Consider the following 21,006-nt stretch of genomic DNA (forward strand, 5'->3'; position numbering starts at 1 on the left):
TCCGTATTCATCGCCGCCTCGTGCGGATAGAAAATTTCTCTTCGGTCACACATGGAATATGTATCGCGAATCTTTCACGAAGGAAATAAATAGTGTTCGGTTCATGAAGCGGCTGCTTTGAACTTTCCGTTTAAAGATTTAAAAAAAAAGGCTCCGAAAAGAAATCTCTGTTCCATATAGTTGTTTAGTAAATATTTTATACGAATCTCCCAAAACCCTTCAGCCTTTTCATTAACACGGTAAATGATAAATTCATGTCCCACGATTCATCTCCGAAGCTAATCAGACAGGACCGTTTCCTGGCGCGAGCGTAAACTTCGCAGTCGTTTCAGCTCTCCTTTTATGAAGCGTCTCCACTCAGACATCAAAAGGAACTCAACCGTTTGCATTAAGGGTATGAGCTCAAGCTGTGAAAGCACCAAGTGATAAACAAGCTTTATTTTTTTTTTTTTATCAACCTCTAGTGATCTGTGTGTGTGTGTGTGTGTGTGTGTGTGTGTGTGTGTGTGTGTGTGTGTGTGTGTGTATATACATGCACTATAATGCCAAATGTATTGGGACACCTGATCTTTCCTGTTATATGTGGTTCTTTTCCAAACTGTTACCACAAAGCTGAAGGCACTCAATTGTACAGGACGTCTGTAGATGAGCTACTATAAGATTTTGGATTCACTTGAACTTGGAAACCCGAACCTGTTCCAGCACGGCAATGCCCCTGTGCACAGAGTGAGCTCCTTGAAGATCTGGTTTACATGCTTTGGAGAGGAAGATCTTGAGTGGCCTGCTATAAAGCTCTAAACTCATCCCTACTGAACACCTTCGGGATGAATGTGAACACTGACTGCACCCCCAGGTCTCCTCACCTACATCAGTACCTGCTTTTCATAACACCCTTGTGTCTGATGAAGACAAATATCAATAAGCACACACCAAAATCTAGTGGAACATCTTTCCAGAAGAGTGGATGGAATTATAGGAGCAAATTGGGACTAAATGTGGAATTAAATTTTCAAAAAAACACAAATTTATGACCTGGTGTCCCAATACTTTTGGAAATATTGTGTGTATAGTAATATATATATATATATATATTTTTTTTTTCCACCACTGAATGATAGAGTTGCTGAAGCATAATGAAGCAATGTACCACGTAAATTTCAAGACCTTTATTACACTTTGGCTATGAAACAAAACACACGCACTTTGAAAGCAGCAGTACTTGTCTAAAGCCCATATGGGGAAAAAAAAAAAGCCATACATAGTTTAATGTTTCATCAAAAAGCAAAATCCAGGAAAACAAAACTGCAAGAAAATATATATTTTAAATATTTCATATAGGCATTTGTGACTATTTGAAGACGTCTCTGGTGCGTTCGGAAGCACATAACACATATTTACATGACAGGAAAAACTCTTTCCTTAATAAGATGGAATACAACCAGTATTCTAACAGCATCCACATTAATGGTATGATTTCTGTATTTTTGTACAATGTTGATGCTCATGATGAGGCTTCTTTGTTCTTCGGTTGAAGTTCAGCCTCTCTTCCACTATCGGGCGTTTACACGATGCCCATGATGCGAGCTATCCACCAGCTGCACGGCATGACGACACGGCAGACTTTCCTACAGCCTCTGTAGTGGTAAGGCCATGGTTCGTAGCCCCCCAGAGGCTCGCAGACACGGACGCAGTGCGTGTAGCTCCGGCGACACTCGGCGCAGCACACACCCGTGTGGTCCAACATGGAGTCTACAGTCATAGGGCCGTCCTCACCGTCCTCACGACGCTGCTGTTGGGGCAGAACACGTTATTCATGGATCATATTTGATCATTAATATTATGGTTTATTAATTTTTTTTTTTTTTTTTTTGTCCAAACACTTAATTCATCAAGGTAAAAACTTGAGAAACTACACAGAGTTCTGGGCATTTGTGTGGTTTTAGTCCTGGCCCTAAACAAACTTTTGAATAGTGTTCAATTTTAAGCGAATGTAAAGAAAATGCTGTGAGTGATCCTCAAAAATAAGGTAGTAAATGCTTTCGAAGTACCTACACGGTACGCCAAAAAGTATGTGGACACCCGGGCATCTTTTCCCCCATGATGTGCTTGTTGAACAATCTATTCCACGACTATCGGCATTACTATGGAGCTGCTATAACAGACTAGACTAATCTGGGATGGCTATCTACTAGATTTTTGGAACAAGCGTGATTGGCACACGGTTGGCATTACAATTCAAAGCTTAGTGGTTAATACATTGGTCTGGTGGTTGTGTGTTTGAGTTCCGGCCATACCTGGCTGCCACTCTGGGGCCCTTGAGCAAAGCCCTTAACCCCTCTTTGGTGCTCAGTTGTGGGAATGGGTATAAAATACTCTACCATGGATAGTCCTAAGCCCGATTGCGAAAGGAAAAGGGTGGGCATTGGACTAGCAACCAGACCCAGGCTGCAGTGGTCAGTGTCTATCAAAATTGGTCCAAGGAACAGGATCCAAAGACAGGATCACGGCCGGCCAAGGCTCATTGATGCACGTGGGGATCGAAGGCTGAACCGGGTGGTCCGATCCAACAGACGAGCTCCTTGTAGCTCAAATTGCTGAAGATACTGTTAATGCTCAGGGTCAAGACGGATTTGGCAGCGAATGGGGACTAACACAAAATTAGGCACGTGGTCATAATGTTATGGGTGATCGGTGGGTGTTATGGGTTAATATATATATATTATATAGAAATACACACCAATCAAATATATTAACGTTCTTCACATTTTAAAAATATTGCGATCTGGAAGTAAAAAACCACTACACAACAATTATCTCATGCGACTATGCACCATCTGGATGCTCAAAACTAGCGTTTATAGCTTCGTAAGTCTATATAAACTCAAAAGTAATGATGTAGCCTCAGATCGAGTTTCAGGTTTGTGCAAATGGACATAATAGTGAAGGTTTTTGTTCTGAAGGGGGAAGAGAGGTTCAATGAAAGGATTCTGGCTCTTTAGAAAGAAAATCTGGGAGATTAGATGCTGTGTGACAGGCATGGCCTCCTACAGTGACCCTAACATCTGCCCAGGCTTTCAGGTCTGGGCATATTGCCCTCTTCTTTCTCACAAAAGGAGTGTCCAGTTACAAGAGTTACATAAATACTCGGGACCACAATAATACACTGAATAATTTGAGCTTATATAAATAGTGTTGTTTTTTTTAGAATATAAGCATTGAAAACACTAGTTCATATATATATATATATATATATATATATATATATATGTATATAAACCCAAATTATTATAGTGTTCCAGAACATACAATTGCACATTATGGTAAGTGGACATTCAAAAAAAGAAAAAAAAAAGAAATTTTATATATATATATATATATATATATATATATATATATATATATATATATATATATATATATATATATATAATTTATATATTATAATTTTATTTAATTTAAAATAAATTAACAATTCTCAACATGGTAAAGTTCTTACTTGGTGAAGAAAGAGAAAAACAGCTATGGGCCAAAAATAGTGAAAATAAATAAATAAAAGAAAAAAGAAAATAGTATGTTTGGTGGTCCACAGTTGATGTAGATGAGTATCGACTGGTGAGCTTTGAATTGACAGTCCTGAAATATTGCTGTGCTGCAATCGGGCCTTCAGGGTCAGAGTGATTACAATTGGGATGGACAGTTTTGCCAAATGGATATTCACATTTTATTGAAATTACTGCCATGTTAAGTATGGCTGCAGGCAGTACAGCTACTATTACATTAAAGCTGTCAATCACGCACAAGTCGCTTTTTGAAATCTGATGTGACTTGTGCATGTTAATTTGTTTTTTTCCGAGACTTTTTTCTCCCATTTTGCTCCCTCTCTCTCTCTCTTTCTCTCTCTCTATGTCTCTTTCGTTCTCTCTCTCCATCTGGTTGATCTGTGCAAAAAAACACAACCATGTGGTAAAACTTTTCGAGCCAAATGGCACTCACATGGTACGGGTTGTTAGGGTTGAATGAAGGGCTGTCGACGTTGTCTTCCGGAGCCTGTCGTCTGGCCCTGGGAACCTGTTTCTTTTGCTCTCCTGGAACAGAAAGGGAACGTGATTCGTTGCGAGATTTTAGCAATTAAATCGATCACATTTTCTGTTTCTTTAGTTTGAGGAGTTTTGTGATGGACATATGACATGCAGATTCTACCGCTGAACCTGGATGTTCCAGTGTGGAAATATATTGGTACCTAGTACTTTCCTTAGCCAAATGATTTACAACGTGACCTGCCAGCGCTGTGGCTTAATGTCATCATCTTTCTACATTATGTGAAGTGATAGCACAATTTACCAGCGAACGTCGCATCGCGATTAATGGCGGCTTGTCAATTCATGATGCTGACTGATTGGACTGTTCTCTCATCATTTTTTGTGATCTTGTAGTTTCTCATCTCCAGTCTAGATTTCTCAAGTGTTCTACAGGTAATTTTTGTAGGGCAGAGGAAGGTGACAGAGGTGTGATTGAGATGGTTTGGACATGTTCAGAGGAGGGAAATGGGGTATATCCGTAGGAGAATGCTGAAGATGGAGCCACCAGGAAGGAGGAAAAGAGGAAGCCAAGGAGGAGGTTTATGGATGTGATGAGGGAAGACATGCTGGTAGTTGGGGTGAAAGAGCCAAATTTAGAGGACAGGGCTTCTGCTAGATGCAATTAATTGCTATGTACCCTTACTATATTTTACTATACTATATATATTTTTTTTACATGACATTTTGAACCTTCAGCATGCATTTACTGTCTTTCTGTTTGTCTGTCTATATATCTATTTTCTCTGCCTGCCTTTCAATAAATCAATCTGTCTGGCTGTCTTTCCATTTTTGTTTTCCAATAAAGTAATAAAGTTAGATATTCCATAATAAATGCTGTATATGACATTAACCTTCAGCATGCATTTTCTGTCTGTCACTATCTATCTATCTATCTATCTATCTATCTATCTATCTATCTATCTATCTATCTATCTATCTATCTATCTATCTATCTATCTATGCAGTTTTTTCATACTCTGTGATGTTATGGCACTGAGCCATTACAAGAAAAGATTAAATATATAATTCATGTAATGCTGTACTGATATGTAAAAAATAAATAAATAACAGCCTCGAAAGTTGCTTGAAATGAGTCAAAGCAATCTGATCTGTCAGGCGAAGCTGTATTTCTGGCACGGTTTTTGATCCGCTGCTGTTTTCTGTTCATTTCCAGACCAATTAACTGAATAGTCACTTCACTTATGAGCAAGGGCAGCAGATTTTATGGCACCTGTACTACTGTCAGAAAGAATATTGTTTAACATCAGGGCATGTCCTTTTTCTATGTCATAGGTTGTGTTTTCTCAAGGCTGCCAGGCTGCCGTTTAAACCTAGGAAACCTAAAAAATATCTATACAAAAATGGATAGCAAAGAGTCAAGACAATAAGAGGCAGTTGTACTGTTAGGGTAGGTAGGACGCAGCCAGAAGATAGGCACTCCTTTGCAGAGGTCCAAAATTTTGTCACTCAGGAGGCTGTAGTCTTTCAGAGGTTGATCGGCTGCGACCCAGATTAGAGAGTCTTCGACCTTGGCAGGCATGACCTCTTCCACCTGTGGAAATTTGAACATAAGATGCGATTCATTATAGCTTTTGTTTTTGCAGTTCAAGGCCCAAGGCTACATTAGATTTGTTTACTCTCATTTAAAACAATTGTGGTATGAGGGGCTCGTTTATTTCTCCTTATCCAGAATTGTTAGAATGTTTCAATACTTCATAAAACTGTCTATCATACAGAACACTCAATGTCCACTTTGTTATCTTCTGCCTAATGTTGCTGAACCTGTTGTTTCTTGTTAAAATAGGAATCAAACCCAGTTCGGTGTTCTTCTATTGTGCTCCATCATCTGAAGGTGCTTTTCTGTTCACCATGGTTGAAAAGAGTGGCTCTTTGAAATACTAGTCTTCTTGTCATCTTAAACCAACATCTCTCCCAACATCTTCAAACGCTCATACTTTGCAAACTTTTGCAAAGTGAAATTTCAGGAAATACTGAAAACCAGCCTCTTTAGCTACCATTAATCATGGTCAAGTCATTAAGATCATATTTCTCCTCTATTTAGAAGTCTGATGTGAACATTACCTCTTCTTAGCTCGTTTCCTTTATCTGCAGGACTTTCTCATTATTTCTGCTTTTACTGGATAATTACATTAATGAACTGGTGCAAAAGTAACCTGATACAACATTTTCGACATAAAAAGTATAGAGTCTGATGCTCTAATCAGCTTTTACTCTGTATATCGTTCTTGAAAGTCATATCCCATGGATCATTTAAGTCAAGGGATTTTGATACATTGGCGCCATTGACACATGCTTTACTTGCAGCTGTACAGACAAAATCCACTGCAACTCTACTCACTGTAAAGAGTGTAGCTTGTTAATGCATTTGTTTTTATTTACAACAGATATAAAAAAGATGACCGATTTGACTGTTGCACCCATGCTTTTTATAGCCACTATCCAAACAGGGAAAAGGCTAAATGGCATGTTCCCTGACTGCTGAGGGATTAAAAGTGATTAGACATAATCAAGTGTCAGGGTCAGTATCAAAAGGTACCAAAAAAACGTAGTATCAGGATCAGTGAGCGGTGAATTGTACGACTGTTTCGAATTGACCATGGATCCCATACTGTGTAACATTCTTTCCATCGCTCTTCAAAAGGCGCTAAAACCGATGTGCCAAGCAGCATGCATTGTAGCAAGCAGTTGCACACCGTCCCTCATTCATTTCCCTGACTGTGTCCCATCCATTTTATACTTTCCTCCCAGCCGCACACATAAAGCTCTCAGATGCTGCAAAGCGTCGCTTTTGACAGGACCACCCTTATCAGCGAGGCCCAGCAAGCACGTTGTAAAACACATACGCCACATGAATATTCAAGTGGCCATTTGCATTAAATCGTTTAAAGATGGATGTGTGCTCGAAGAAAGAATGAAAAAAAAAACCCAAGCAACTTCACAGTCACGGCTGTTTTGAGAGTATCGTTTTTTAAATGTGCGATGCAAAAATGAATGCTGCAGCTGTGAGGTGAGGGGGCATCGGCGCTCTAATTTGGAGCCCGGTCTTGGCAGAACTCCCAATTGAGCCGTGAGTGGCTTTTTAGGGGTCTCCCGAGCTGTGGAGTTGTTCGTGTTTGAAAAACTGGATGGATGCGCCTCAGGCACTAACTGCCGGTCCTTTGGTGGGCTCTGCCAAAATCGATAGTCACGTGTGTGTGCTCAATCATGTCAATTTTATTCTCATGTCTTCTCACAATAAAAAATAACATATGGAGCAGGGATGGAGCAGAGCACAAACAGGAACAGAATCCTACTGGGGGGTTCAGTCGGTTCTTTGGTAGCAAATACTCTTCCTCTCCAAGCCACAAATGTTTATCACTGAACCATAGCCATTATCTTTAAGACCTGGAGTTTTTAAGTGCTCAACACCATGGGTTTGATCTCATAGTGATATACTGTATATGGGGAAAGCTTCAGGTGTGCAGTGTGGTGGCTCAAGGTACCAAGTCAAAGGTCAGGGTCTCCTTGTTCAGATATTCCAGTTCTGGAAGGTGACCTTTGGCTTCGGTCTTGATGTAGCATTTCTCTTCTCCGGCGAAACGGATCCCAGTAATTCCCTGAGTATAAAAGATACTGGTTAAAAGAGATGGCAAATAGGCATTGCAACTGCATTGCAGTTTTTGATAGATTTTGTGTTAATAATCTAATCTGAATCACAACACAAACAACCAATTGAAAGGCTTCAACCTTGAAATGAAATGGATGTAATTAAGCTTATTTGTCATTAGTTTATATAAAATAGCCTATAATGTTGAAGTAATGTGTCAATGTAGCAGCCTAAATGATTGACTTCTTTTGGAATATGATTTAAATCATAATTTAAGAAAATAATAAAAACGACTTTACCAAGATGTTGTTCAGCAATGGTCAGTGATTACATGATTGGAGAGATGGTAGTTTAGTGGTTAAGACATTGGGCTTTAAATCCAAAGATGTGAGTTCAAATCGCTGCCACTCCTGGGCCCCTTAAGCAAGGCCCTTAACCCCATAAGGTGGTTATGGATGAGATAAATTGTAACTAAGAGGACAGGAGTAACTCCATCTTTCTTTGTCTGGATTGAGTTCTTAGTTCCAGTCCAGAATTCTCCAGGTAATTTTTTATGTAACTACTTTTGATTTGGTGTCCTTAAATAATCAATTTCTAAAAATGTTGTTAGTCTATATACATTATGGTTGTGCATAGAGGATGTTGTCCACCAATGGCCATTTATTAGTTGTAAAGAGTCAATTAGTTTGCAAAGTAACTCTTATGGTGATTCTACCACCACCAAGTAAAGATTGGATTTAGATTCCAGTCCACAGTTCTCATCTGTTCTAAAGGTATTTTCTGGAGCAAAATGAAATTCTTTTGATTTGTTGTCCTCAAATCATCCATTTCTGAAAATGTTGGTATATACATTATGATCAGTTTTTTCTCACAGATAAATGGAGGATGTTGTCCACCAATGGGATGGTCAGTGACGAGGTAAAGAGTGATTTAGTTTGCAAAGTAACTAATAGACCAGGGGTGACTTTTAAGGTGATTCTCCTGCCACCATGTTTCTTTGTAGAGATTGGATTTTAACTCCAGTCCAAAGTTCTTATGAGTTCTACAGGGTTTTTCTTTTAGGACAAATAGGATTTCTTTTCATTTTGTGACCTTAAATCATTAATTTCTGAAAAATGTTGTTAGTTCATACACCTTACGACACCCATATATAGAGGATTTTGTCAACCAATGGTTAGTGACTTAAAGATACAGTTAGTGTGTGAAGTAACTAATAGGCCAGGGGTAACTTAAGGTCGTTCTACCACCACTGTTTATCTTTGTAGGAATTGCATTTTGGGATCCAGTTCTTATGTGTTCTACAGGTAAAATGGAACTTCTTTTTTATTGGTGTCTTCAAATGATTTATTTCTGTAATTGTTTTAAGTCTATATACCTTAGAGGATAGAGGATATTGTTCATCAATGGTCAGGGACTGGGTAAGGATTGATTTAGTTTGAAAGGTAACTAAGAGGACAGGGGTAACTCTTAAGGTCTTTGTGGGAAATTAGCAGTCCTGGGAGAAGTAATTGTAATTAGCTAAATGAATAGTATTCATGTAGATGCAAAAGTGCTGCATAGATTTTAGCGTTTATTAAAATAGAAGAAAAGGATTTCTGAAAGCTTACGATCTGAAAATCGTGGACTTCAACTGCCTCGTCGTTTTTGCTTCCTGTTTTGAACCTCTCCAAGTTGTTCACCGTGTCAATCTCCATGGAGCCCTTCTCCACTTTACCGTCAATGCTCATGCTATAGTGGACATTGTACACCTGTAATGGATAATACAGTAGAGGTCAAAAAAAATCTTTCAACATAAACTCTAGTGTATTTATCTCAATGTACAGCAAAATCATTAACAAATCATATCTTCAGCATTTAGAAAACCCAGTTTACCTGTCCTTGTCTAAAATACAGTGAACTACACCTTATCTTTAAATCAAATCATTAAATATACGTTTATTTGAAAATATTTTTTATTAATTCAAATTGTTTGGCATTATTGTCGGAATCCTATTAACAAATGCTTTGAAGCGCCCTTTTCTATGAGTCACCCTCGGAAAAAAAAAAGTAAAGTATGTTCTCTCATTAGTATTCAATGATATTGTGATATTAAATAATTAGATTAACTTTTAGATGAAACTTCGATTTAGATCATTTGAATGTCCCTAATGTCCTCGTGTCATTAGCATGGATGCTCATTAACCGCATTTTGTTTTTCTCTAACTTCCATGAAACCTGTTGCTCATTTAAAAGCAAAGAAATCTCCTGTGAGATATTGTTGCCGGAGATACAGTAGGTTAATGCATTTTTAATGGTTGCTTGCATGTTTTCTGCACTTGGAAAAGTCAAACAGAGGTTGATGAGTAAATAATAAACACCGGCAGTGAGAAACAGTTACCGTCTTTCACTCCTCCATTAATTGCATTCATTGAATTCTTGGGTGTATATTAGTATAACTGCTATCCTTCAGCCTTGTGTGTTTGTAACTTTGCTAAGTGAGGAAAACAAACCCGCATACTTTCCTGACCGAAGTTTGAAGCTAGATTTTTAGAGCTGAATGAAGCCTAGTTCACTTTTCCTTCTCCTTGGCAGGGTGGCTTGTGTGTTATTGCAACGGATGGTGGTAGTTACATAAAGGGGTCCTTTCACACCATCCATATGATATATAGCAAGAAATGCAGATGGTTGCTTCTAAGTTGAAACTTCTGAGTTGCCAATAAAACAATAATTGACTCATGCCATTATTTATTGGCGAGGATCCAACTTGGAAGGCGGCTAAAACTAAAGCTATTATCTGGTCAACATTTTATGGTATAAAGCAACTCCAAAATCGATATTTCCCTGTTAAAATATTAGCAGATAGCTTATCCACACCATTAGCTTCACTGCTGAGCAGAACTATAAGAACATTGGTCTCGCTTTTGGTAAATGTGAACCCCTCACAGTGCTGAATTGGCATTACAGTGGCTCGACTGCGTATATACTGATGAAAACAAATGAACAATAATGAAATGAACACTGTGGAGGGTTTAATTACTGCAAGATTTTAGAGACAGAAAGGTCCATTTTTCCCAAATCAGTCATTTTGTACAATTTTCAATTCCAATTTTTGGAATGTCTACTCTTAATCTTATTTCAAATTTTAAACCTCAGCATGATTGTTTCACAGTTTTTTTTTTTTGTTTTTTTTTCCATAACCAGGCATCAAGGCATGAAGTTCTGCTCACACTCACATCATTACATATTGTATAGAAGTGAAAAGCTTGTATCCTGATATAAACACGTTTTGGTTATTGCGATGTATTTGTGGATTTTTAAAAAAAAAATTTTATCAAACCTTGAAATTATTGATATTTGTTGGTTTTGTGAAATTAGTTTTGTTGGTTATCCTAAAAAAAGTCTAAAACTAATTTTTGTGGTTCTTATATTAACAAGAAATACTGTTTTACAACAAATTCGTTCACAGTGAATAAAATACTAAACTCTAAAAAGAATATCAACAGTAGGCTACATTGGCTTTAGGACATTGGACCGCAGTTTGCATGAACAGTTCTGCATTGAAGTGACCGTCACTGATGGTTTCCTTTTTGAGTCTGGTTCCTTTCAATGGTTTCTTACTATCTCAGGGCGCACTAAAATGTGCAACTTTATAACCTCATTAGCTCCGTAAAAGCTGCTCTGGGACAGTGTCCATTGTTAAAAGTGCTCTCCAAATAAAACTGAAATAATTCTAATGATGTTAAAGTTTGACGAGTAAAAAAATTCGAAAATATATAAAAAATATCAGATATTCACTAGTAAAAACTGTAAAATATGCCGTTTAATTTTCACCGTATCCATCTGGAGTTTGATTTAGGCCACAAATCTTCAAACATTGTTTTAGGAGTCAACACTCAATAAATTCAGCACTTCACTAGATTCGATCCCAAAGTGAAGAGTTCAGCACTAGAGTGTTCTACATAAAATTAACAGTAAACTTAAAGGCTTCAATGTTACCAGTGACCTTTGGTTTTATTAGAAATCTTGACCCTAAAGCTAAAGAAAGGTAAAGCCAAACACTACAGCGTGTACAATCCCAAATATTCTCCACCACTTGGTCCTTGGGCTTCAGCTAGACCTTGCACCTTCTACTGATATCCAACCAAACTGCAAATCATTCCTTCTGTGTGAGTTTAAATGTAAATAATAAGAAAGAAGAAGAATGAGAAGAAGAAGGGTATGAGGTGATAAACTGGATCGATGCTCTTACTTGCTTGCTGTTGCTGTTCCAAAAGTAAAAGGCACCCAGGGCTCCGAGCAGCAGGAGCACTGCCCCGATGCTGAGCGCCCCCACGGCGATCTTGAGCGTTCGCACGGAGCTCGGGGGCTTCACGGCGACAGCGGCGTACGCCTGCAAATGCCATACAACACTTATCCAAGCTCTTCTGGCATTCCAGTCAGAGAAATGTCTAATAGCAGACAAGTACAAGTAACTACACATGAATGACTCATGAATGCACCTACATGGATGAGCACTAAAGCAACTACAGAACTTTATCTGCCCAGCAACTCAGGTTAAACAGTATGGTGCATAGCAATAGTATTAAATATATAGTGGGAAATAGGAATTTTAGTTTATAACTTAAAAATAACTCTTTTTTATGCTGTTTTTACCTTTCCCCACAAAAATGCATTCTTCTAATGAGATATTTACTATATGTACACATTTCATATATAATGTGTTCCATTATTCTATATATTCAAAGGGATTATTGTATGTTAGTCGACTTACCGGTGGCATGAATTGTTGTAAATCCTCAGGTCCGGCCAAAGCAATAGGAATCTTCTCAGTATCCTCCATGGCTGGTTGTAAGCTTCTGTCACAGTGTTCACTTGTTCACTTTTAGCAAGAAGAGGAGGAAAAAGTCAGGAATGGGGTTTGTGACGGAAGGGTGTAAGATTACACATGCTTGGGAATGCCCTCTTGCAGGACTTAATAAAATGTTTGAAAGCACTGGGACAACAATCCTCCCATTGAGCATTTGGATTTGAGAATCAGAATACTTTATTGATCCTATACGGAAATTGTTTGGTTGCAGTTGCTCACAGTAAAAGATCAAAGTTCGAATTAAAGTAAAAAAATGTAAAGAATATATACGTCAATACACATATTACGGTATATATTAAGTGAAATGTGTGGCAGCAGTAAAAAAAAAAAAAAAAAAAGGCAGAAAAGTCAGACTACAACAATAGTTTTAAAGATTATTGCACATATTGCACATTTCTTGTCGGATTTTTAGAAATCAATGCATCAATGAAACAATTGAAGGGGAAAAATCTTTTAGAAAAACCTTAGACTGTTTTATGAGTTCAGAACATTTGTTTGTTAGCAAATGGGCTGTCATGATTGATTGCCTAAATGCAACAAGATGCTTCTTCAACACGGAAGCAAAAACCAGCGGTACTGAATGATCATGAAGGAACGCAGTGCTGAATAAACACCAGTTACAGTGTGTAGAATGAACTTGCATTGTTCCTTAAGGTCATTGTGCTGTTTATGCACAAAACCCAAATGCCATTTGCATGTAGCCTTCTCATCTCGGGTTGTGATCATAACAATCTGGAAACTGGTCGATTTTCTTATGCTGAAGGAGATGCAAATGAAGGTCAAAGGCAAATTTGAATGATGTGCCTTTCAAGCATCCACAGACGCCCAAGGTCAAACAGGACGACGGAAGGTTTAACTAAGGTCTTATCACCTTAATGCACCTGAGGTTAGAACGAGTGTAATGCTGGTGTGAGGGAATGAACCAAATAACGATTTATTGATTTGTTTATTCAGTGAGAGAGAAACAAAAAGAGAGAGAGAGAGAGAGAGAGAGAGAGAGAGAGAGAGAGAGAGAGAGAGCGTGAGAGAGAGAGAGAGAGAGAGAGAGAGAGAGAGAGAGAGAGAGAGAGAGAGAAATACTTAATGAATGTACTTTCCTTAGCGACATCCCTTACACACCTCAACTCGGTGACATTTACATTACTGGAAATAGAAATGTATATGTGCTGTGATATAAAGATTATTTCAACCCCTGATTTCAGCCCTAACATGCTCTTACCCTCAAATCATGCAAACAGCGCCACCTTCTGTCCCTGGATAAAAATACCATGTTTTGTTCTTTCTTTCTTTCTTTGTTTTTTTTTTTTTTGTTTTTTTTCTATTTCAGTGAACATAAAAGGGACAAAGAAAAATCCATTTTCCATGTTTATTTTTATAACACAGTTAGAGAAAATCAATTAAAAAAACGTACATACATTCGGTGTTTGCACATTTATCAACTTGATAGGATTTCCGACCATGAAAAGGGTCTTTATTTAAATAAAGGACATGCTTTTAATATAAAGTATAATAATCTTTAATAACCTTTTATTTTACTTATTAATAATATAAAAAATAGACTCTGTATTTACAAACTTGCATCATATATGTGTATGTATATATACACATACATACACATATATATATATATATGATTTCTGACAAGATCATGTGATTGCTTGACAAATTGTCATAAATTTAAGACCAACACAGACTGAAAATGTTTTTTTGTTTGTTTAAATAGACAAATATTTATAGTAATACATTTTCATCTGGCCATATAGATGTATTTGAGGGAGATGTCTTATGTTGGACCATTAGACTTCTTTTGTGGAACAGCATGCTGTTGTGGGAGAGTACACTGGGATTGTGACGTCGTTGATGTCTTGCACTCTGTTTGGCTGAGGCGGAGGGACGATGACATACTCTTGGTGCAGCACTCTTTCATAAACGCTCTGCAAGCCCACTGTTTTAGGGATGTTTGCCTGGTAATATGTGTCTCTTTTCAAAGTGTCCCTTGGAAGTGAGCCTGTCTTAGCGAATGTGGACAGATGTTGTCTGGAGCCGCTGTTCATCCTGGTGGCGTTTGGACTCCAGCATCGGTCTGAATGGCCGAGGATCCTGCACTCGCTCGTGCATGCCCACAGAGCTGCAATGAACACCACACAAAGCTCGGTTAGCAATCTGTGTTTTTCTTTTAACCGCAGCATATAAGCTCTGTTTAGCCATTTCAGACCATGTGATATCTCATCCATACATATTTCACAAATCTGAACCAGGTGAAGGTGGCTTACCTGACTTAGGTATTAAATATATACAAAAATATGGACCTATATATATATATATATATATATATATGACAGATTTGACAAGAAGCTCATTGGCCTTACCGTCTGGAGCACTGTTTTGATGTCCTTCCTTTTTCAGGCCGTCTCCGCTTATGTCCGAGTCGCTGTCGTTGAAGTCACTGTCCCCTTTCCCACTGTCCTTCCCACTGAACTGAGGATCTCGTGCTGAAATAGTTGTATAGGAGTTGCCCTTCCAGATTGTGATCGGCCTGACTGCTTCCTTGCCGTAACCAGGCAGTGTTAGATATCCCTGAAGACAAAAACAGAGGTGAATTACACACCAGTACAGTTTTACAAACACCAGAAGAAATATCAACACTTTAAGACTGGAGTGCAGCACATAAAAACAAAGCTCGAATCGTGCAAACCATAAAAAAAGCAAGACTTACATCTAATTTTGCTCCATGGCTTTTGTCCTCTGCCTCGTAACCGGTGTCGAGCCCTTCTTCAGAGCCGCAGCACTCATCATTGGCCACTTGACCAGATCCTGTAAAGCCTGGTTTACTGGTGTGGGGCTGTACATCAAACACGTTTTCATTGTGAACTGGAATGAGCGGGTCACTGTTATTTTTCTCTACATCTAAATGTACGTCCTCTTCCTTTTCATCCCCGAATTCATCATGCCTCTTGTCTAGTTTGCGCTTGTTGCAGCTGGTGGCAATCAAAATGATGGCCAAAAGCAAAAGCGTGCAGCTTCCAGCCAGCACCACGATGATAACCACAGAGAGATCCCACTCGTGGACCTCAGGATCACTATAGTGGATGCGGTCACCTTTAGGAGCTCCGGCGATCACCGTGAAGCGAATAGTGGCTGTCGAAGTGAGAGCCGGTCTGCCGTGGTCGCTCACAGTTACTGTGACCTTGAAGGTCTCGCCCACTTCGTGCGCACCTTCCCGACTCACGTACACCTCCCCGCTCACTTTGTTGATCGAAAGCGCGCTGGATTCGGCTGAGCTCATCTGGTACAACAGCTCAGCGTTGATGCCCTCGTCGGCGTCCCGCGCCCTGACATGCGTGCCAACGTAACCCGACGGTGCGTCTTTAGGCAAAAGGACGTCCGCCGAGCCGTTAGTGAGCACCGGATGTACGATCACGGGAGCGTTGTCGTTCTGGTCGACTATTCTGAGATTGATTGTGGCGGTGCCGTGCAGCTGAGGTGCGCCACCGTCGCTCGCGTGGACGCGCAGCTCGAGGAGCTTGAGCACTTCGTAATTGAAACTTCTCAGCGCGTAAAGCGAGCCGGTGGAGGGATCGAGGGAGACAAATGTCGACACCGGAGATCCCATCACATAGGTGTCCGCGAGTTTATAGCTCACTTTGCTGTTCTGCCCCGCGTCCGAGTCGCGCGCCACCACCGTGGTGACGTACGCCCCCGGTGCGTTGTTTTCCACAAGCGACACTTCGTAGGAGGTTTTGCTGAACACGGGCGCGTTGTCGTTTTCATCCGTCAGCTTAACGGTGTACTGTGTGATGGTGCGAAACGGCGGAGAGCCGAGGTCTTCCGCCACCACTGTCAGATTATACTCGGCTATTTTCTCCCTGTCCAGCGGCGCCGTGGTGACGATCATGTAGCTGTCCTCGTACGCCTGCTGGAGCCGGAAGTGATCGTGGCCGTACAGGGTGCAGTGGACCTGTCCATTGACCCCCGAGTCCCTGTCCGAGGTGCTGATCAGAGCCACAAAGGTGTCCTTGGCCGCCGCCTCGGTCACATGCGCGACCCCCGCTGCCATAGACGTCATTGGCGTGATGGTGATCTCGGGCGCGTTGTCGTTCACATCCTGCACCTGCACGACCACTTTACAGATGGCCGGTGGACTCGGACTCGGACCCAGATCGGACGCCTGGACGTCGAACTCATACGTCGTCTTGCTCTCGTAATCCATCGGACTCTCGAGTGTGACGCGGCCGCTTTTGCGGTCGACGCGGAAAAGTTGCCTGATCTCCGAAGGCACTTGGTTACCGAGTCCGTACACCACATCACCGTTCAAACCCTCATCCGGATCCACTGCGTTGAGATCCAATAGCAGAAAGCCCACCGGCGCGTCTTCTGGGATCTCCACGGAAAAGTGGCTGCGCTCGAAAATCGGACTGTTGTCATTGTAGTCCTTCACCTTGACATTGATCTTGGTGATGCCGGACCTGGGCGGATTTCCGCCGTCCGTAGCCACCAGTTCCAGCGCGTAGGACGCCTGGGTCTCCCTGTCCAGCTCTTTCATTAACACCAGCTCCGCATATTTAACCCCATCCGCTCTGCTCAGCACGTCGATCGTAAAGTGACTGTTTACTGAAATCTGGTAGCTTTGTATATAGTTCGTGCCCACGTCTTCATCTACAGCCACGTCGAGTGGGATTCGGGTCCCTGGTACTGTGTTTTCCGAGATTTCCAGAGTGGACTCCTTCCTGGGAAACTCAGGCGCATTGTCATTGATGTCCTTCACCTCGACTTCGATGTGTATCAGTCGGAATTGGTCTTTCGAGAAACTCACCACGTCGAAAGCAAGAACACATTGAAGAGCATGCTTACAAATTCTCTCTCTGTCAATCTTCTCGCCCACAGTCAGCTGCCCGTCGCTTTCTCGGAGGCGAACAAAAGACGCGTTGACCTGCTTCATCATCCTGAAATTAGTCTTGGAGCCCGCGGACAAGCTTAAGGACATGTCCTTGGCCAGGTTTCCGATCACGGTAGCCGGTGCGTCCTCTTCGTACGTTTCATATTTCATGGTCCTTCCCGCGGCACGCACAACTAGAACACGCAATGCCAGCAAGGTGAAAAAGCGCATCCACCAGTGCCCACATGCGCTCCTTCCCATGATGATCTGATCTGTCACTCCACTTCACTGAAATGTAATAAAACCAGACATACACACAGAAAAACCCCCAAATCGAATCTTTGATCCTATTGTCTTATCATTAGGTTCCTGAAATCAGTGAGGACAAAGTGTGTGTCTCCTCTGCGCGCTCAGACACAAGCGCCCGCTTTTCCAATAAGCAACTCGAGAAACCTGCAGTGGCACAGCCCCGTTTATAGACGCGCGCATGCAAATGAGCTCCAGTGTGACCAATCCGCGTCTTGGACGGAGAAAATAGGACTTTTAAAAAGACACCTCAGCTTATTTAGACGTTGCATAAACGCAAACGAGTTGCCACAACAGTACAAAACTCTCGATTTTACTATATGATCTTTTTCCCCCCTTTTCTCCAGCTCTCCAAAATGCGCACAAGGTTATACGCTTTTAGGTGAAGCGCATTCACCAAAGGAGCAGATTTAAGAATGATTTCAGTCTTGCTTTGTTTACAGAATTTTTTTCTGTTTTCTAGAAAGTGCTTAACAAATGCTTGGGAATGTTTTCGTTGTGTGCCAACGCGCAGACGTTGTAAACATTGCGCAGCGTCTGGTGCGTCAAGCCAGAAGATCTCGAACGAAATGCTTATTTCCTAGAAATCCTCAGCTCACGAGATGTCGTGTGAGCTGACTTGTAATTCGAAATCTCTGGACTCGTTTAGCATGCATGAAGCATGTGGCTGTCTGCGCGCCTCCTCCTTCCTTTCCCCTTACTCTTACTCATACCCATTCGCCTGCTATGCCAGGTGAACAAAAAATACCCCGTTACCAATAGGATTTAGGCCGAGCAGATTAAAAAAAAAAAAGATCTGTATAGTCAGATTATATCAAAGGCATATGAAGGCCTCGTTAACGCCTTGATGATAATGGCATGGCAGGGTTTTCCATTGGAGACATCAGGCATCCAGCAGCGCTTTCACACACACTGCCGCGCCTAAGTGGACCATAATGAAGCGCCTCTGCATGCGCTCCTTTTGTGCATGCCACGATCACCGATATAACTCTTTTCACCGCACCAAGATGGTCGATGAATTGGCCAGGGCTTTGTGGAGGGGGGCTTTAGGGTGCCTCGTATTAAAATGCGTTTAGGGAGCGATGAGGTTGGTCACGGGTATTTAAGAGATTTTGTTCCTCTTCTGTGCTTTTTTTCCATCCGCGGAACAAACACTTGCCGTCCAACAGAAGGACAAAGAGGGTAAATCCATCTGCCACCATCATGCTATAGACAAAAAAGTTTTAAATTCCTGTGTGTGTGTGTGTGTGTGTGTGTGTGTGTGTGTGTGTGTGTGTGTGTGTGTATGTGTGTGTGTGTGTGTGTGTGTGTGTGTGTGTGTGTGTGTGTGTGTATAGCCCTATAATGCTTTCTCCAAATCGTTTTATACTTGTATAAAAGTTACGGTTATGGTGTTGGGTTGAATCCAAGCTTTTATCTACATTGAAATAAAAATCACTGGAACTATTTCACTCTTGCAGCTTTCTTTTTTAAATAGAATTGATTTTTGACCTATCATACTGACAATTCTTTCTCCCTGCATTCTCAGAAAAAGGGGGAATTAGAGGTGTGGTAGATTCAAAGGCACACATATAAAGATGAAGTGAAGCTCACTTCCAAAAATATATATTTTTTGGTTCCCCCAGAACCCCCAGAACCTCTAATTTAAAAATGAAATAGTGGCACCCCCAGTACCCTAAGCATGGAAATAGTGGTACCCCCTACCTTTAATGCAGAAATGGCGGTACCCCCAGATCTACCTTGTAAGTTTTTAAAATAAGGAAATGCTGGTTATTTTTTAGTAAGAAATGCATCCAATTTCTTTATATATAACTTTGCACATTACCACCCATCTCGAGGAGTTTATGACGTCAGAAACAAATCCTTCATTGATATGCTCAGCACTGAACCTACCACCAGACTCTTCTAAAAGGTTCTCCAGGCTGTCATGGGCTTTTTTTTTTTTATGGACAATTGCAAGTGTATTTTAAAAGCCCTTTTTTTTTCGAAATAAAAAAAGAATTAGCCGTGGACCTTCACGTGACCTGCGTGTCAGTCTGGGCGCCTGCACGCGAGCTGAACAAAGGTGGAATTAGTGAGAGCTGCGAAAAATCCCATCTCGGTGAGCTGTTATTTGCATTTGCTGTAAGGCGAAAGAGAAAAGCGGAGTGGCCGTGCCATTGTCGAGGCATTTGTTCTCATGAACGCCTGGTCGTTGTTGTGTGAAGTTGGTCGTTTGAGTCGTTTTTTTAAGCAAGGGCTTAAGTCTTTTCGTATGATAACGAGGGGATTTGGCCTCTGTCCCCTTGCATTTTGGGGATGGGAACTTGGGGAGATGTGTGTATGTGCGTATTTGTGTGGGTGTGTGTCGGGGTTGCTTGGCGGTTATCGCGGATGGTGTGTGTGTGTGTGTGTGTGTGTGTGTGTGTGTGTGTGTGTGTGTGTGTTGGGGGGGACAGTAGGAAAGGAGGGTAAGTAAGTCTCTGGCGCTCGAACCCTGACGCACGCGCGCTCGCACCCTGACGCACGCGCGCACCTGTCCGTATCCCCCTCTCGCCTCGCGTGCCATCACTCCACTCACTAATTGCCCCCTCAACGCAATTCACAAGTCATTAGTCCGACCTTCTCTGATGCGGATCCGACAGCGCCTTCGTTACCGCACCCCCGCACCATCACAGCAAAGAAAAACTGGTTTGATTGCAGACATTTGGCGCAGTTTGGAGAAAGATGAAAAGCCCCTCGAGCTTTTTTTTTACCCTCTCGTGTATTCTAAGTTATTTAGCTTTGTTTAATCAACAGCTCCTGACCCGTGACCTGTAACCAAAAAAAACATCTCCAAGTAATTAAATAACAGGCTGTGCTCTTTAGTCCTCTGGAAAAGTGTGGAGCAAAGGAAAACGGTGACCCCAATTACTTCTGAAAAGAAATGAAAGAATACCCTCTACTTCATACAAAACGTCTCTTTGTCTCAGATTCATCTCAGCATCTCAGGTGACCTCTGATAGAGTGTCTAAAATACTTATTAAATCTTACATTTCATCTCGCAAGCTATAATCCTGCTAAACGTACCTTAACGTGGATGATATTATTCAGTAGGATGATTAAAAAAGAGCCGGGAATCTTAATGTTGGAATAAAACAAACCAACCCAAACCCAAAACTAGGTAATGTTTCACAAACATCTGGGCATCCCAGCAGCCCAAAAGATCACTTTGAATAAATTCCCCATTAAGGGCCCAAAACAGTTAACAACTCATGAATATAACTTCACACATGCGAATGAGCAGGAAACTTTATGTGCTTGCTGGGCCCTA

At 41.1% G+C, this 21,006-nt stretch overlaps 2 protein-coding genes across 3 annotated transcripts; both read right to left on the bottom strand.

The window, feature by feature from the left end:
- Window positions 1-1,164: 1,164 nt before the first annotated feature.
- cnmd (chondromodulin) lies at window positions 1,165-12,593 on the bottom strand. 2 transcript variants are annotated; one of them, XM_083522458.1, is made up of 7 exons: window positions 12,437-12,593; window positions 11,915-12,055; window positions 9,294-9,434; window positions 7,583-7,696; window positions 5,481-5,631; window positions 3,994-4,085; window positions 1,165-1,786 (listed from the first exon to the last, which is right to left on the bottom strand). In XM_083522458.1, exons 1-7 carry the CDS (start codon window positions 12,503-12,505, stop codon window positions 1,562-1,564), a joined length of 933 nt encoding a protein of 310 aa, XP_083378584.1. In that variant the 5' UTR covers window positions 12,506-12,593; the 3' UTR covers window positions 1,165-1,561. The 2 variants fall into 2 exon arrangements, with proteins under 2 accessions (XP_083378584.1, XP_083378583.1); XM_083522457.1 differs by having other exon boundaries at window positions 1,167-1,789; window positions 12,437-12,590.
- Window positions 12,594-13,887: 1,294 nt separating this feature from the next.
- Window positions 13,888-17,854, bottom strand: LOC310715471 (protocadherin 8). The gene is made up of 3 exons (XM_083521914.1): window positions 15,249-17,854; window positions 14,902-15,109; window positions 13,888-14,660 (listed from the first exon to the last, which is right to left on the bottom strand). The coding sequence occupies exons 1-3, from the start codon at window positions 17,667-17,669 to the stop codon at window positions 14,329-14,331; spliced, it is 2,961 nt and encodes a 986-aa protein (XP_083378040.1). The 5' UTR covers window positions 17,670-17,854; the 3' UTR covers window positions 13,888-14,328.
- Between the last annotated feature and the right edge of the window lie 3,152 nt (window positions 17,855-21,006).

This window comes from Silurus aristotelis, assembly GCF_946808225.1.
Source record: "Silurus aristotelis genome assembly, chromosome: 20".
NCBI classification, from domain to species: Eukaryota; Metazoa; Chordata; class Actinopteri; order Siluriformes; family Siluridae; genus Silurus; species Silurus aristotelis.